This window comes from Pipra filicauda, unplaced genomic scaffold (genome assembly GCF_003945595.2).
Source record: "Pipra filicauda isolate LSUMZ 115617 unplaced genomic scaffold, ASM394559v2 scaffold701_size143630_pilon, whole genome shotgun sequence".
Taxonomy (NCBI): domain Eukaryota; kingdom Metazoa; phylum Chordata; class Aves; order Passeriformes; family Pipridae; genus Pipra; species Pipra filicauda.
The window spans coordinates 50,716-68,098 of record NW_024104867.1 but is presented as its reverse complement, the minus strand read 5'-3'; the positions used below and the strand labels follow the sequence as shown (position 1 = coordinate 68,098).

At 52.4% G+C, this 17,383-nt stretch overlaps 1 protein-coding gene across 1 annotated transcript; it reads right to left on the bottom strand.

Annotated features, from left to right (window-relative positions):
- Positions 1–7,678: 7,678 nt before the first annotated feature.
- On the bottom strand, positions 7,679–17,383 carry LOC114002127. The gene is made up of 9 exons (XM_027747921.2): positions 17,326–17,383; positions 16,348–16,461; positions 13,628–15,319; positions 12,894–12,993; positions 11,893–12,041; positions 11,622–11,734; positions 11,058–11,147; positions 9,881–10,003; positions 7,679–9,367 (listed from the first exon to the last, which is right to left on the bottom strand). Exons 1-9 carry the CDS (start codon positions 17,381–17,383, stop codon positions 9,173–9,175), a joined length of 2,634 nt encoding a protein of 877 aa, XP_027603722.2. The 3' UTR covers positions 7,679–9,172.

Below are 17,383 nucleotides of genomic sequence, written 5' to 3'. Positions count from 1 at the left end.
CTCACCCCTTTCCTTCTCTGGCATCTTCACAGCTGTTCCCTGCTTGGCCCAGGTGAGTCCCCAGCTGATCTTGGGACACTCAGCTCCTTCTAACATGCAAAGGAACATCCATGGCCGTGGCCGAGCTGGGAGCTGCAGAGGGTTCAGAGAATCGTGGAATGGCTTGGGTTGAAAGGGATCTTAAAGATCATCCAGTTCCATCCCTTGCCAAGGGCAGGGACACTTTGCCCAGGGGTTGAGTGCTGCTGCCCCAGGAGGGGGGGCTGGCCCAGGACATGCTGTCCCCACGCAGGTCCCCAGGCACGTGGACCTGTGTTATGGGCTGTGGAGGGGCAGCAGTTTTCTGCCAAGAGCAGAGAATAGAACTTTCCTCTCCCCCAAAGCAAACAAGGCCCATGGGGAGTGAGGGATGAGGGAACTTCACTCAATAAAGACAAACCTCAACAAAGGAAACAATGAGTTATGGCCCAAAGGCTTCAAAACACTGGGAGGTGCGTGACAGATTTGAGGTTTTCTGTAATGTTTTTCCCTGTACTGGAGGCAGTGTCCAAGTGGAAGATCTCTGCCAGTTCCCTACCGTTGTTCCTTCTCCTCCCTCCTGCTCTGGGCAGGGAGATTGTTCCCTTGGCACAGCCATAGTCCCACCTCACCAGACAAACCCCTTCCCTTCTCTCCCTCTTTTGCATTGTTTTGGAGCATCTTGCTCACGGAGCTCTCCCTCAAGCCACATCCCCCCTGCTCTCCCGGCACTGCTGTGGGGCCTGAGCAGCCAAACTGGGAGCCTCGGGGTTGGATTCCTCCCACGCTTCACCGCTGACATGTAAACACCAACTGCAGTCCTGACCGTGCTCTGCTTGCTTTGGCTCTGCCCTTGTTGTCCATCTGATCCTCCTGTTTGGTTTGCACTCCTGAGCCACCAGAAATAGCAGCTCTTACTCTGCCTCCAGGTGACGGGTGTTGTTTCCTTCAAGCAGCTCCCCAGACTCCTGATTAAAAAGCCCTGGCAGGTTGAACACGGGCTCCCCTTCCCCCTGCAGCCTCCTGACCCTGCAAACCCACCGTTCCCTCTGCTCAGGGCTCCGGGCAGGAGCTGTTCTCTCCCCTGGGGCACAGCTGGGCATTCCCAGCCTCCTGTGGTTTCCCGGCCCGTGCCAGCATCTGGAAGTGGAATTTAGTCAGGCTCTCCTCCCTGCACATACCTTAGGACAGCTAAACAACCTGGGCTAGTGGAAGGTGTCCCTGCCCATGGCAGGGGTTGGAAGGAGATGGGCTTTAAGGTCCCTTCCAACCCAAACCAGTCTGTGATCCCATGATCCTCAATAAATGGATCCAAGTGCCAGCTGAGCTCCACCACCCTCCAGCAGAGGCTTAACTTTAAGCCTGTGGTGACGCCCCACAACATGGGACTTCTCTCATGTTTTAATACTTTAATACTTGAAAAACTACTTGACCTTTCCAGGCAGGTGAGGTTTGTTAATATTGGCTATCAACTGCTGGAACAGCAAAAAAACCCTCCAGCAAAACAAAAAAGTCCCTTCTTGACTCACTCCCTTTGTGATATGGGTCTGTGCTAGATCATCTCTGTGCCAGTGGCAAGGGATGTTTCAGCTCAAGGGAAGGAAGATCACCCAGTTCTCACCCCCCGCCATGGGCAGGGACACCTTACACTTAGACCCAGTTCCTTGTGTCTTGCACACACAGTTGGGCACTTCTGACCAGCTCCACTGGAGGTTACGGAACAAAGATTTGCTTGTCAAGAGGAGCATCGTGGTAAAATCTCAGCTAAACGGCAAAAAAATCAATGTTATTGTGAAATACTGTCATTTGCAGCATTTAAACAAAAAGGCTTTTTCGTGATAGCAATGTCATGGAGATGCCCCATCCCTGGAAGTGTCCAAGGCCAGGTTGGACAGGGCATGGAGCAACCTGGGCTAGTGGAAGGTGTCCCTGCCCATGGCAGGGGGTGGAAAGAGATGGGCTTTGAGGTCCCTTCAACCCAAATTGTTACGGGATTCTTTCATCAGGTTGTCGATTCTGCCACTTTGGCCAAATATATGATGGGGTTGATGACTGGGCTCTGAACAGTTCCCATGATAAATCAACCCAGAAAATGGCCTAGATACCAGCCCCATGCACTCAGCACAGGAAGGTCGGGAGCTGGAGCAACCTCTCCATGGTCGCATTCCCACAATTCTTCCCAGGGACCCAAACAGGTCTCGACAAGCTCTGCCAGAGCTTCTGCAGGGTTAGAGGGAAACAAACACACCTTAGATCAACACCAGGAGCCTTCAATTCCTTTATTGAATCTCTCCAAACACAGGGGCCTTTCATCAGGGTCATTGCTAATGTTTGACACCTCTCGCTGTGTTTTCCGTTACGTTACCTGTTGGTGGAGGCTCATTTCCAAGTGGGAAGCAGCAATGAGCAACCAGAGGCAGGGGTAAAGGACGTAAACCTTACCCCATTTGTCCCTAAATCTCTCCCATGGATGGTTTTATCAAATTTTCCCCCTTCTCACCCTTGTGTTTTCTCCAAAGGGAACTGAGCTCCAGCGAAATCGTTTTCGGGGATGGGGCAGAGATGAGCACCCACCTGTGTGTGCAGTCAGATGGGAGAGGGCAAGAAGTGCAGAAACAGGGATGGGAGAGGAGGTTTTAGGCAATGGGATGTTATTTTATAAAATGTTTTAGTAACAGTCCTTATCTGATTAAAAGAAACAAGGGTGCAAAATGTTGTTGAGGAACTGAATGTTTGCTCACATCGTCAAGGCACTGATGCCAGTGGTGGGGAAGGACATTCCATCTCAGGTCCTGCAGAGATGCTGGAGCCTGTGAAAGGAATATTGAGGCAGGACCACCCAGCCTTCCATGGACTGGCCCACTCTGTGACCCCTGGAAGGTCACAGCACACATTCAGCCGCCACCAGGCCTCCAATGCCCCTGAGGTGGCTCCTTCCTCAGGAAAGCAAGATTTGGTCGGTTTAACTTCCCAGAGAACTGAATTTCCATCCCTGTCTCAGCACAGAAAACCAACTCGTCCTCTTGCCTGGACTCTCAGCTGGCAGCTTTCACCAGTCGTGGTTTGGTCTAAAAATAAGAACCAGTCACTGCCACGCCAGGACAGCAGGTCCCAGGAGCTGGTGACTCCCTTCCCGGAGCTGCCCCATGGCAGGGTTGTGCTGTCTGGTTTCAGTGCTGCTCTGCCCATACCTGTCTCCTTCCTACTTCTTGGTTTGTTTTTTTTTTCTTTTTTTTTTTCATGGATTGATCAAATAATTTTATTTGTCAGATAATTTTAGGAGTCAGGAGAAGGATCTTCCCGGAGGCAGAGAGGTCATCACTCCGTGTATCCAGCTGCCCGTCTTCAGCGGTCACAGAATCCCAGAACGGTTTGGGCTGGAGGGACCCTAAAGTCCATCCAGTTCCACGCCCTGCCATGGGCAGAGACACCTTCCACTGGCCCAGGTTGCTCAGTTATGGACCCCCCAAAGCCGCTTTGTTCCATGTTAGAAGATCAGCTATGAAGAGACATGGACAAGGCCTTCACCTTCCCATCTTGTTGTGTCTTTGGAGAGCTAGAGATGGAAACGAGGTGGAGAACATAACATCAAATATGTCTGTGGAAACCCCATCCCAGCTGGTTCAGTGTCCAAGGAGCCTGTTTCCTGTGTCCCAGCAGTTATGGAATCATGGACTCACAGAGGCTGGAAAAGACATCGAAGATCTTCAAGTCCAACTGTCGTTGCTGCCTTTTGGACTTGATTTCTTCTTCACTCCCAAAACAGCACCAAGCTTCCATGTCTTCTCCTTCCTTATCTTTATTTCTCCACCTATTTGGCCATTTCTACTTCCCACAAGAGACTTGAATTTCCAAGTAGGACTTGGTTTGCTTTGCAAGTGAAGGTGGAAGGCTCTGGAGCAACTGTAGGGGTGGGAAGGAGCAGGATAAGGATCTGTGGTACCCCTTGGGTCATGTAGGATCTGATAACCCAGTGTGGGACAAGAGGGTCCTTGGGAAGGCTGCAGGGGATGAGATGCCAGAGGGCAATTTTGAGGAGATAAGAGTGACTCTACTCAGGGGTAGAGTTGATGCTGCTGCTCCTCATCCACCTTCCAGGTTCTGAGGAATAGTGTCCTGAAAGGAAACCTGGGCACATCCTGATCCTTTAGGGACTTGTCCCTGACTACACGAGGTCCTGGTGGAACCCACAGCAGTGAGAATAATTATGAGCATGCACATGAATTCAGCAGCTCACAGAGCTGTGTAAACCAGCAGTGGCACAGGGGAGGTCAAAGGAGGAAGGATGTTGTAGGACCTCCAGGAATCGGTGCTGTGTCACAGAAGGGGTTTAGAGCTGGGTATTTACGGGAGCTCAGCAATGAACCCCTCAGGAAAGGCCCACATTCCTCCTGCTGGGTGGGCAACGTGAAAAGTAGGGTGTGGGAAAATAGGTGGGGAAGCTCTGATGATGAGGTAACCAAGGGAAGCCTGTTGAGGTCTCTAAATTCGGGATGTGACCCTACAAACCGTGCTCCCCTGAGAACTGCACAGAGCTGCCTTGGGAGGCAGAGTTTTCTTCTGCAGCAAGACGTGGAGAACAGGAGGTTCCTCAAAGGTGCCTGGGCATGGCCAGTCCTGGAGGGACTGCAGTGGCTGTTCCACAGCTGCTGAGAGAGATAAACCTACCTCAGGACAACCCTGACATCTCCCTCCTGGCCAGAGCAGAAGTTGTTGTTGAAATCCCTGGTTTTTGCTATCTAGAAAGAGATAACAACACAAGTAAGATCTTTGTGTTTTCCAGGAGGGAATGAAGAGGTGATTCTCACAAGAACTAACACTGCTGAGCCCTCAAACATGACTTGAGGCATTTATCACAGCTGCCAAACTGGCTGTTCAGGGCAGACCTCCCCATCCAGCCCCCACAGGACCCCTTGCTCTGACTGCTCCGGTACTCCCTGAATTCCACTGGCAGGCAGGTGACAGCACCCATGGAAATGGAGCAGGGGAACACAGTGATCCCATAAATCCCCCAGATCCTGCCCAAGGATGCAGCTCCCACCGCCTCTTCCCTTGCTCAGCCCCAGCTGTCAGTGCCCTCCAGAACGGGGACGTGAAAGTCTTCCAGGCATCAGATGTTCTTCTGGTTGGGCAGAAGGGAAGAGCACGATGGAGACACAGCTGGAAGTTAATCCTGTTAACTGTTGTTATGGATCAAGAAGCTCCATTTCCAGAACACTGAGTTTTCCCCAAAGATTTTTCCCACAATCATCTGGGGATAAGTTGTTCCCCACCAGGCAGCTCCAGGAGCACCGTGAATCACAGCCAGGGAGATCTGCAGTAAAAGACAAAGTGTTCCACATGAAGGCCAGGCTGGATGGGGTTTTAGGCAACCTGGGCTAGTGGAAGGTGTCCCTGCCCATGGCAGGGGGTGGAACTGGATGAGATTTAAGGTTGCTTCCAACTCAGACCATTCTGGGATGATGATTTAACAGAGTAATTTTCCTCTTGGGTTCAGTGCCCGGCTGGTGTCACCCAGCTATTCCTGGGCTGAGTTAAGCTGAGCCTCAGCTCAGAGCTGCTCCTTAAACCCAGTGTTACATCTGGAAGGAGTGCAGGGACTCCTGGATGGCTCTAGACCATTCCAGGTTGCCCAGCTGGGCACCAAAACTCAGTATGGAAATCCCAGCTGTGTTTTGCGGAGCAGCTGAAGACCCGGCCCAGGATTTTGGAATATGCTGTTTCTTCGTTGTTTATGGTTGTTTTCCCCCAAAAGCTACAGAACTGATTATCTGCAGCAATAAGCCCAGGCCCTTCCTGGCATGGGGAGGAGGAGCAGGAAGAATGAAGAGAGCTGAGTGGGACACAAACCCACTGTGGGTCGTGGCCCTCAACTGGACCAAGATCAAAGCGTTTTGCTTTGACTGCAGATCACCCAGTTAAGCAGGACTTTGCTCCTGCCTTTTCCTGCACCCCATATCCCATCCCGAGCTAGACTTCGCCTCCTCTATCTCAGGAGCAAGACCCAAAGAGGTGATAGAATCACAGAATTAAGGTTGGAGAAGACCTCCAAGATCATCGAGTCCCACTGTTAGGTCCCCCCAGAGCCCCCAGTTCCCGGTGCTCCTGTACACCAAGGGACATTCCTGACCCTGCCCCTGTCTCCAAGGTTCTGCTGGGCTGGTTTCACCCAGGCTGTGATGCCTCCCTTCCCCTCTGACCCGCCGTGCCCACCCCGGATCAGGTCCACCCTCGGTGCCCACGCGCGGGCTCGGCCGTGGCCCTGAGTCAGTTCCTGTTCCTGTGGCCCCGTCTATTCTCAGGAGGGTGAGCTGGCTTTTCCTGAGACTGGAAAACACACTTATTTTCCATTCTCTCTTTTTTCCTTCTCTTTCCATTGACACGGGTGTCTAGACTCCACAAAGGGCAAAATCAAGGTGGGCCAGCCCTCCTTCCTGGGTTGTTTCCAACCCCAGTGGGATTGAAGCGTTGGCTGTTGCACAAAGAGGCCCATTCATGAGGTTATTTTGTCTCCCAGGGTGACCTTTCAGGCCCAAAGGGCCTCCAAGGCATTGACAACGCGACCGAAATCGAATTGGTTTTGCCGAATTCTCTGATTTTCCTCAAACTCCTCCTGTGGTGGAGGTCTGAGGACCCCACATTCCCTCCTGTCCCTCTCGTTTGGAACGTGGATGGAGCGATTCCTTCCCGTTGAGAGCAGCAGCACCAGAAGGGCTCAGCGAAGAGTCTCCCTTGAGGGGGGCCTGGACACCCTTTTTTGACCATAACCCCCATTTTTAGAGTGATGAAAACACTCTTGTCAATACCTCAAAAATGGATCTTTTTGGTACCAAAGTATTCAAATGTTTATCTCAGCACTTTCTAACCGAAGTGTTTTGGATTTGCCACTTCAAACAGCAACTTTTTTTCTCTCTCTCCACTTCTCTTTAAAAACATTTTGCTTCCCCTTAAGTGCTGGGAAAACTGTGGAAAGAGTAGAAATATTTTCTTGCCTTGATTTAACTGAAAGATCCCATTTAAATCCCCTCCCTAGACTATTTCTTTCCAGTTTGCTGGTACACAGGAGAGCCTTACATGAAATCTCTCCTTGTCTTACTTCAGCAAAGGGAGAAATGGTTCCTCCCCCAGTGTCCTGATACTGCAATCCACACTTTCTGCGAGTAAAAAACAAACACCCCAGAGAGAAAGAGTGAGGTGTCAAGTGAAGAATCCACTGTTTTTAAGCCACTTTCAGTTCGTGGCACACTAAAATGCATCATTATTTGGCACACTGAAGCCAGGGCTGTTTCCTCACACCAAAATGCTTCAGCCCCTCTCCAAATTCACACTTCTCACTACATTCCCTCAGATTTTGGTGTTTATGAGGTTTATTTTACTGAGTTAAGGTGTTGAAATTCAGCCCTGGGACCAGGGTTTGGTGTGGGGAGTTATCTTTCCCACCCTGGGAAATATCACAGTCTGATTCTCTCCTAAGATCCTTTTTGCATCCTTCATGGCCAGGAACCCCCACACACTGACATCCAGAACTTGTTGACCCACCAGGTTTTGCTCAAGTTCTTGCCACAGATGATTGCACAGCCCGGGATGGTTTCAGTTTATTGAAAATCTTTTATTGCTCTCCAAAACCCAGTTTTAATAAACTCCAAAGAGATACAGGAAGTAGACCAGCAATTTTATTTAACAAACTCAATGGATCTGGAATTTTCTCTGCAGGAAGAGAGCCAGCTCTGTGAGAACAAGCTGAGAAGACCTGGTTTGGCTGTAGTTTGTAGAGGTTGAGCTCCTCTGACTGCACAGCATTTGTCCTTGAATTCCAGCACAACTCCAGGTGAAACCAATGACTCAATGGCTTGGTTTCAGCTGGAGTTTGATCAGCACCTTGCACCTGAGTCAGGTAAGAATAAGATCAGCAGTTTTTGGAGGTGAAACAAGCAACAGTTTGCCAAGGAAAACTCCTCATGAAGGTTTGAAATTCTCTTTCCACCTCCTCCTGGTCAGCAGCTCCCACTCTGCACTGGATTTGTCTACCCTGCCTGTCCTTCCTAAAGAGTCTCCTCCCATTCCAACACTCCAATCACAGGAGCCGTCCCATCTCCAAGATGCCACCAAGATCACAGGTGAGGGCACATCTCCAGCTCCTCTGGTTTATTCCCCATATTTCATGAGTTTGCACAGAAACTGGGCCCCCAGTGAGGACAAATGATTGCCTGGAGTGGCTGGAATTCCTCCCCCTGATCCTGTGAAATCTGCCCTCTGGAAGAGACGTGCCATGAGATGTGACCAGTTGGGTTGTAAGGCAAGAGACCAGCTCCTGGCCTCCTCACACACATAGAAATTGCCCTCCTGAAATTCACACTCGGCAGAAAATGGGAAGGGAGGGTCTTCCCTAATTCTCCAGCACCTCTAAGGATATATTGTTGGAGTCACCAGAAAGGTCATTCCAGCCTGGCTCTGACAGTGAAATACAGCAGATGGCATCCAGGGAATGGCATTGCTTTTGAGTGTTGGGTTCTCCCAGCAGAGGAAAGACTCCCAGATGGAGGTCTGAAGAGGTGACCTCCACTCTAAAGAAGACATGGCAGAAGACTCCCCATCTCACCACCCTTTGCCTGCCCTATTTCAGCCAGTCCATTGTACCCCCAGCACAGCACCTGAGCACACCTTCCCTGCTCCCTCTCCCCCTTCCTGTGGCACTGGGGACACAGGTGGCCTTGGCAGCACTGGGGGAAGGGTTGAACTTGCTGATTTGAAAGGTCTTTCCCACCTCACTGACTGTGTGATTCAAGTTTCATGCAGTGTTTTCCCCCCGCCCTGTAACTCTGAAACACTTCACCTCCCTCCGTGCCCCAAACCGAAGGAATCACCTCCCAGTGAAAGGAATAAAGCCCTGGCACTCTGGGGCCAGCCTGGCACCAAAATAACCCTTGCTTTGGTCATGTCTGCCCTCCAGTGAAAGCTGGCAGCGTCGTCCAGTGAAAATTGTCCTCCTGGGTGACTGTGGTTTGTAAGTCAGCACCGGGATACTTTAGCAGTGTCCAGAGAAAAAGGAATGAATCACCCCCACAGCTGGAAACCCTCTCCCAGTCCCCAGTGACAGGTCATTTTCCAGCAAATGGTTTCCCACTGAGCACGGAGTCGCTGGAGCTGCCTGGAGTCAGAGGCGGGTGTGATGCTCACAACCATCATCAGGGGCCTGTGCTGGCCCTGTCTCCGCCCGGGCAGCCGTGCCCACCCCGTTGGGCACAGCGTGGCTGCGACCCAGGGCTTCCTCACGGCCTTTCACGGGGCCAGTGCTGCTGTTGGGGGCCTCCTGGTGCTTCTTCTGCACCTGCTCCAGTATCTGCAGCACCTGGAAGGAGTAAACACCGCTGTGAGCGGGTCAGCAGCTGAAATAACCACGGAATCATAAAGTCATGGTTGGAAGGGACCTTTAAAGGTCATCAAGGCCAAGCCCCTGCCATGGGCAGGGACATCTTCAAAGGTCCTACTAGCCAGCCCTTCCATTTTCAGCTAGACCTTTTCTTTCAAGCTACGTGTCTGGGCTCAGTTTTGGGATCGCACTCGTTTCTGTCTGCTCAGGGATCTCTGGGAAGGGTGTACACGGAGTGCCTGTCCCACGGAGGCCCCCTGGATCTTGGAGCTCTTTCCATGAATGAATCGGTCTCACCTTGCTTCCAGAAGATCACACAGAGGTGTGATGGTGATCTGGAGCAGGATCAGGACAGAGCAACGTGGAGCTCTGCTCTTCTTCACACCACCCTGTGATAACTTCTCACGCTGTCCTTATAAAACTGGGAAACCCCCAGTCTGAAACCCACTTCGTGGAGAAAGGAAATAGGAGTGAAATCCGGGTGAATTTTACCTGAGACTTGGGGATGAGGCCGACTCTGAAGAACCCAATGTTCCCACTGTCGATTTTGGTGCAGTCCACCACGGTGGAGGCAACGTTCTCTGGAGAGGGCCCGTCACAAAGGACTGCATCCACCTGAAGAGCAACATTTCCACACCAAAACCCCCTCAGGCACTTGGGAAAAAAGGGTTCCCCCTCTCAACAGCAAGTGATTATTATCTGAGGCAATACTGCTCCTTCCTCCAGAGCAAGGGAATGTGGGGAAAAGCCAAAGAAGGTTCTGTGGGGTGCAGGGCAGCAGTACAGCAAAGACAGGTTTGCACCATCTGAGGAGCTTTGAAGAAGTCCCATCCACCAAGAAAACGGGTGTAAACCCAGATTTTTGAGGAGATTTGTACCAGCTGTTGTTTAAAACTGCCCTCACTCAAGTGCCACAGATACAAAGTGTGGAACCCTCAGGATTTAGTGGTGAAATCATAGAATCATGGAATATTCTGAGCTGGAAGGGACCCCCAAGAATCATCCAGTCCAATTCCAGGCCCTGCACAGACACTCCAACAATCCCCCCTGTCCCTCAGAGTGTTGTTCAAACCCTCCTGGAGCTCTGGCAGCCTTGGGGCTGTGCCCACTGCCCTGGGGAGCCTGGTCAGTGCCAACCACCCTCTGGGGGAAGAACCTTTCCCTGAGATCCAACCTGACCCAACTGAAGACAATGAATGTCCCTTGACCATGGTACTTCCAGAATGTGTGAAAGTCCTAAAAGCCAGGAATATTTTGGAGCTTGGCACCGGTTTTAGAGCAGCTTCAGCTTGAAATGGGAATGCCCTGTGCTCTCACAGCCCAGTGCCAGCTGGAGCCCTGGCACATCCAGGCATCAGGGTTTGATTGCTCATAAGAAAAGAAGGAGTTTTTTTTTTTGCTCATCTCGTCCTGTGTTGGAAGATGAACAGACTCACATTGCCAAGCCATAACTACACAGTGCAAATCAGAGCAATTCTGGTTTCTAACCAAGTCCCAAAGCTTAAAATGTTCTTTTACTGCGACACCAACACAAGGAACGTCCATGAGATTTTTTTTTAAAAGAGATGCTTTCCAAGAGTCTAGATACCATCTCTTGGTTTGCCTACTGGGAGCAAAGTGGTTGTGTCCTTCCATCCCCACATCCCTTGGGAGCAGAGAGCCCTGTTACCTTGTCTCCCAGCCTGGCATACACTTGGTTGTGGTGGGTGGTGTCGGCCTCTCCCGTTGGGTTGGCTGATGTGACCACAATGGGCCCGACCTGGGGGCAGAAAAATGAGAATGAAGGCTCTGAGCTGGTTCTGCTGGATCAAACAGGCGACTCGAGCTCGGAACCTCACTCCTGAGTGTCTGTGGCTCCAAAGAGAGCTTGGTGTGGCTCACCCAGGTACAGGCTCCTCCTTTGGAGGCAACTACAGTCCCACCAAAGTGTGTTGGGGTGTCAGACACTCGCTTAAATTGGGGTTTGTTGATGAAGATCATGAAACAACATTTTGTTTTCCAAAGGCCTGCAATGTCTGCCCCAGGCTATCCCAGTTCCTCTGGCCCCTTTCTGGACCTTCTGAAGTTCCTGTGGCCTCAGCTGAGCCTGTGCTCGCAAGGACAGCGCAGGAAATCAGACAGAATGTCTGTCCACGGCCTTTTTTCTGGGTTTCTGACCTGGTGGTTGCTCCTTTTACCCTCTTTGCTGCCACAAAACCACTTCCAGCCGGGCTGAGGCTGCCGTGGCACTCACCAGGTCGATGAGGTGCGTGGTGACAGAGCAGTCGGGGATGCGGATGGCGACGCTCTGAGGGGTCCCAACGTATTTGGCAGAGTCCTTCATTCCCAGGAAGTCCACCCACTCACCTGCAGAAGAATCAGGTGGCACTTAGGGATGTACATCAGCCCAAACACAACGATCTTACTGGGAATATCTCCACGGAACATCTCCAGAATTACTCCACGGGGTGGAGTTTCCAAGCTAAAGCTCTCCAGAGAACTTGGAACCAAGAGCACTTCCTCACCTCTGGGAACCACCAAGCTGATAGGAGATGGCCAGGCAGCCTCCATGAAGTCCCAGAGGAGGGGAGTGAACAAATGCTTGGCAGGTTCCAGTTGCTTGAGGCTGGAAATCCAGAGGGACATGGGGCGATCCTGAGCCTGGCGCTTGGACCTGGAAAAGGGGTGAGAAAAGAGGAGTCTGGAATTCAGACAGGGATTTAATTTCGAGCTGAAAAGGGAACTGTGTTGGTGAGAGCTAGAGCTAAGACAAGGTGTGAAGGCTCTGCCCCAGGGCACCAGTCTCTAGTACAAGCAGGACTGTTCAGCTGTGACTATTCCCAACCAGGAATGTTTTCTCCAAATCAAGGTTTTGCACTGTGATGGGTGGGAATCCCAATTTCTAAGGAAACCCCACCAATATGAGGGGTCTCAGCTGCTCACAGGAGTCCAAGCAAAAGCCTGTTGTCACAAGAGAGGTTTTGGATGTGACAACATGTACCTCCCAAACCTACAGGATAACCCCCTGTCCCGTCTGCCACTCTCTGGGTTTCTGGTGGTCCCCAAGTTACAAAGCTCCACCACCTGCCAGGAGCAGCTCCTAGAAGACAATTACAGCTCTATTTTCTCCTTCCCTCATCTGGATCTTCTCCCCCACCTTGCTGTTCCCACCAAGGCTGAGCTGCCTTGCCCTTGACCAGCTGCAGCCAGCGCTCAGTAGCAGCTCTGAGTTCCAGAAGCTTCTTTAGACCACGACAAGGACTGACCTGTGAGCTTTCTGAGTTCTAGAAGCTTCTTTAGACCACGACAAGGACTGACCTGTGAGCTTTCTGAGTTCTAGAAGCTTCTTTAGGCCACAACAAGGACTGACCTGTGAGCTTTCTGAGTTCCAGAAGCTTCTTTAGGCCACGACAAGGACTGACCTGTGAGCTTTCTGAGTTCTAGAAGCTTCTTTAGACCACAACAAGGACTGACCTGTGAGCTTTCTGAGTTCCAGAAGCTTCTTTAGGCCACGACAAGGACTGACCTGTGAGCTTTCTCCACGGCATCGGGGCGGTTGCAGGCGGCCACAAGCACGTACACGGTGTCTGTGGGGATGCCACAAGTCCCTCCACTCCTCAGGATATCTGTGGGCACGAGAACAGGGCAGAACCCCCTGAGTGAGGGGCTGTAATTCCCACAGCAGAGCTGTCACGGCCAAACCAGCCAATTCCGTGCTCTCCTCTCCTTTTCCCAACTAACAAAGCGTTCCCTCTGGCAGTGCATTTTTCTGGGGTTCATCCAAGGGGAGATCTGGCACTTAGGGGAGTTCTGGGCCACGTTCCTCAGGGCCAGAAGTGGAGAGAGCAAGCACCAGGCATTGGTGCCATTTGTCTGTACAGAGCTTTCCGTGGCAGCTCCAGCTTGAAGGATTCCTGGAGTCCAGGGTGATGAACAGATAGGAAAATGATATGGGAGACAATTTGCTGCTAAACTCAGATAATTACTCTCATAACTTGGCCCACCTCACCAAAACACCACCAGATTGTCCTGGTTTCCACATCAAGGCCAGGTTGGACGGGGCTTGGAGCAACCTGGGCTAGTGGAAGGTGTCTCTGCCCATGGCAGGGGGTGGGATGAGATGAACTTTAAGGTCCCTCCCAACGTAAACCATTCTGTGACTCTATGATTGGAAAAATGTCCTTTAAGCAGCTGTTCTGCTACGAATTCGCCCAGAATTTCCCCTCCACCCCCACACTGTGCCCTTTGCTCTCCCCTTACCTGCAATCCTCTTGACTGAGGACGCTCTCCTGGCGGGCAGGTGAAGGCACTTGCTCATCCCTCCCCTCACACCACCGAGCTGCACGATGGGCCCTCCCATGGGCAGGCAGGGACCCTCGAAGGTGCCGCTGGAAAGGGCAGACAGGAAGCAGTAAAAGCTGACCAGCCCGAAGCTGAGGGTGGCAGCCGTGTCATATCCAGTGGGAAGGGCATGGATGGCATCCAGGAAGAAGCTGAGAGCGACCAGCATGAACGTGAGGGAGTAGAAGAACCAGGTGATGTTTAGGAAGAGGGTGCAGAGGACGATGAAGCCGTTGAAGAGCATGAAAGCAGCGATGCCCACGGCCGAGTGGAAGCTTCTGGTGGTGCCATAGAGGCCACCATATCTTGCCAAGCCCCAGATGATCCACATGACGGCGTGGAGGATGAAGGCACTGCTCTCCAGGGTTTTACCCCTGGCAAAGGCCACTGAGCCGCCCAGAAGCTTAAGGATCCCACCAGCTACCACTACCCATGGAATGACAACGGTGGCAAGGGGAGCCTGGGGGTCTCCTGGGGCCGTCAGAGCAGAAGAAGCCAGGACGCTGCATGCAAAGGCGAGAGCTTCTGCATCTGCATACTTGGAGTAGCCCAGGTATGGAGCGTGAAGGTCTGGCCCCTCACGGAGCTTCAGGAAACTGCTGCGGGCGAGGAGGGCCTTCACAGCCCCCTTCCCCTTCCCTGGGGGGGTCTTGGCCCCTGCTTTCACATTGTACAGGTGAATTAGAGCCACCAGGGCTGAGGCCACGAAAACAGCCACGGCCACACCTTGGGGGCCCCCTGCAAAAAACCCCCTGGGATGGCAAGCCAAGGCGAGGCAGGAGGCCACATAAACCAGCAAATACAAGCCGTCCAGAGGGCTCTTGAGGGAGAGGAAGAGAGCCAAGACGGCAAAAAGGATGGAGAAAACCACCAGGAATGGGGTAGGGAGTGATGGCTCCTCTGGCTGCCACAGTGGGTACAGGAGGCAGTAGCCTCCAGCAAACTTGAGGATGGAAGTGAATCCAAAGGATGTGGCCATCAGAACATCCATTGCACGGTAGGATAAGATGCAGATGCCAATCTGGTAGATGCCAGCTGCCCACAGCCAGGGCACCTGGCCCATGAAGAGTTTGCTGGTGATGCCCAGGAGCCTGCAGCCAAAAACCCCGGCCCACAGCATGTTCAGGATCAGCCCCGTGGCCGCAAAGGGATTGGTGCTGCCACCGGCGGCTTGGGTCTGCTCGTGGCCCTTTTTCTTGGCCAGATCCGTGCCAGGGAGGGCCATTTTTCCTTTGGTCAGGAAATAGAGGATCCTTCCCAGGGCAAAGTACCCCCCCAGCAAGCAGACGATGAGGTAATTGCAAGCGACAGCGGACGGGCCCAAGGCGCGGCTGTGACGCGTGGCCACGTCGTGGGCACTGGCCAGGGAGGTGGCACCGGAGATGAGGGCCAGGACGGGCTCTCTGCACAGCAATCCCACCACTGCCACGAGGAGCAGTGCCACGGTGAAGGTGGCCAGGCCGGGCACCACGGCATCGCGGAGGTCCCCGGCGTCGCCCAGCGCGCCCTGCCCGGCCAGGACGAAGGTCACTCCGTAGCCACACCAGAAGGCTGAGATGGTCAGGCAGAGGGACGGCAACAGGGAGGCATTCCTGGGGCTTCTCCGGATCCCTGGGGAACAAACACAGGCAGGGCTGTGATTTCCAGACAGTGGGATGTGGGAAGAGGGAGTTGGGCCAAGATCGCTGGGCCAGCCTGGAGCCGCACAGATCCTGCGTGGAGCAAGATTCCTCCTGGAGAAGAGGAGGCTCAGGGAGGGCCTTCTCACCCCCTACAGCTCCCTGACAGGAGGCTGTAGTGAGGTGGGTGTCGGGCTCTTCTCCTGATGAGAGAAAATGGCCTCAAGGGGAGGTTTAGGTTGGATATTGGGAAAATTTCTTCACAGAAAGGGTTGTCCAGCCCTGGCACAATTGTGGAGGGGAATGGTGGAGTCACCACTTCTGGAAGTGTTCCAAAAACACGTGGATGTGGCACTTGAGGACATGGTTTAGTGGTGGACATGGTGGTGGTGGCGCTGGTTGATGGTTGGCATTGGTGATCTTAAAGGTCTTTCCCAACAATTCTGATTCCATGACTGATTTTAATGTCCTCATTACTCTGAGTTAAAAATGAGAAATAATTCAACATTCATTCTAAAAAGTGTGGATTCTGCTACAGGCAGTGATTTTTTCTCTCAGTTAAGTTGATCTCCTGGCATGTCCAGATGGACATTCCAAACCATGGATGCTGAAAGCACTCTCAGAAAGCCTGGGAACCCTTTTTTGAGGAGTCATGGATTCATTGTGTTAAAACTCTCAGAGATCCTTGTTTAACACAAACATTGATTTCTTCTCTTGCCTGTACAGTAAAAATTTGCTGTGCTGACACAGAATCCCAGACTGGTTTGGGTTGGAAGGAACCTTAAAGCTCCTCCAGTGCCACCCCCTGCCAAGGGCAGGGACACCTCCCACTAGCCCAGGTTGCTCCAAGCCCTGTCCAACCTGGCCTTGGACACTTCCAGGGATCCAGGAGCAGCCACAGCTTCTCTGGGCAAATTCCAGGAGAAGGGCTCAGTTGTCCCTGAGGCTGCTGTGGTTTGTATCAGCCCCAGCACATGCTAAGCTGTGGGAGGGGGAGGCCTTGAACCCCCCAAATCTTACCTGCATAGGCCAAAAGAGCTGATAAAATGAGCAGAAGGACTCCAAGAGCTGTGCTGGGGATCAGAGGGGCTGCTCTGGCTGAGCTGTAGAAATGCACAGCCAGCAGAAGTGATCCTATGGGAAAAAGGAGAAACAGCTTGTAAACTTGGCCCAAAAAACCAGGAGAGAACCAGGGTGGACAGGGCAGGGAATAGAGGAAAAATGACAGTACAAGATCTGCAAATAGTAAGTGTTGTGACTTGGTTTGTGCCCAAAGGTCTCACTCCTTTCTGGGTGCCTGGTTTCAGAAAACTTGAAAATAATCATTTCACAACCTGAGAGGTTGTGGATGTTCCCATTCCATCAAGGCCAGGTTGGAGCAACCTGGGCTAGTGGAAGGTGCCCCTGGCCACGGCAGGGGGTGGAACTGGATGGGCTTGAAGGTCCCTCCCAACCCAAGACCTTCTGGAATTCCGTGCAAGTGTCTGAAAGGGCTCCCCCGTTGCCAGATAAAGGGGAAAAATCCGTGATTCCAGTTACACAAAAGACAGACACACACACACATCCTTCAGATAATCCCAGAGACGCTGTGCCAGCAGAAAACCAGCCCCAAAATGCAAAGAGACAGAAAACAAAGAAGGAGGAAATGAAAGGGAGTGAACACGGCAAACAGGAGAACGGCTGGAGAAGGGAGAGGGAGTACATCCAAACCCAGATGATTTATTCCAACGACTACCAAAAAAAAAAAAAAAAGTTTGGATTTGCTTCCCACCCAGGACGGAACCGGCACAAAACTCCACGCCAGCACTTCGCGTAGCCAAGACAAATATTTTGTTGGCCGCTGGAAACGGGCGCGGGGGAGCGAAAAAAGCTTCACCCGCGGGCAGCGCGGCTGGCGAATAAACCTCTTTAGGTTTATTCTGCTAAAGGATGGGGGGGGGGGGGGCGTCCAGGAAAGTGAGTCCCGAGCCCGCATGCCGTGCCAGGACGGATCCCTACCTGCGGCAATGCCCAGGAGCCCGAGGCAGCAGTGCAGGGACCCCGCGCCGTCGCCCAT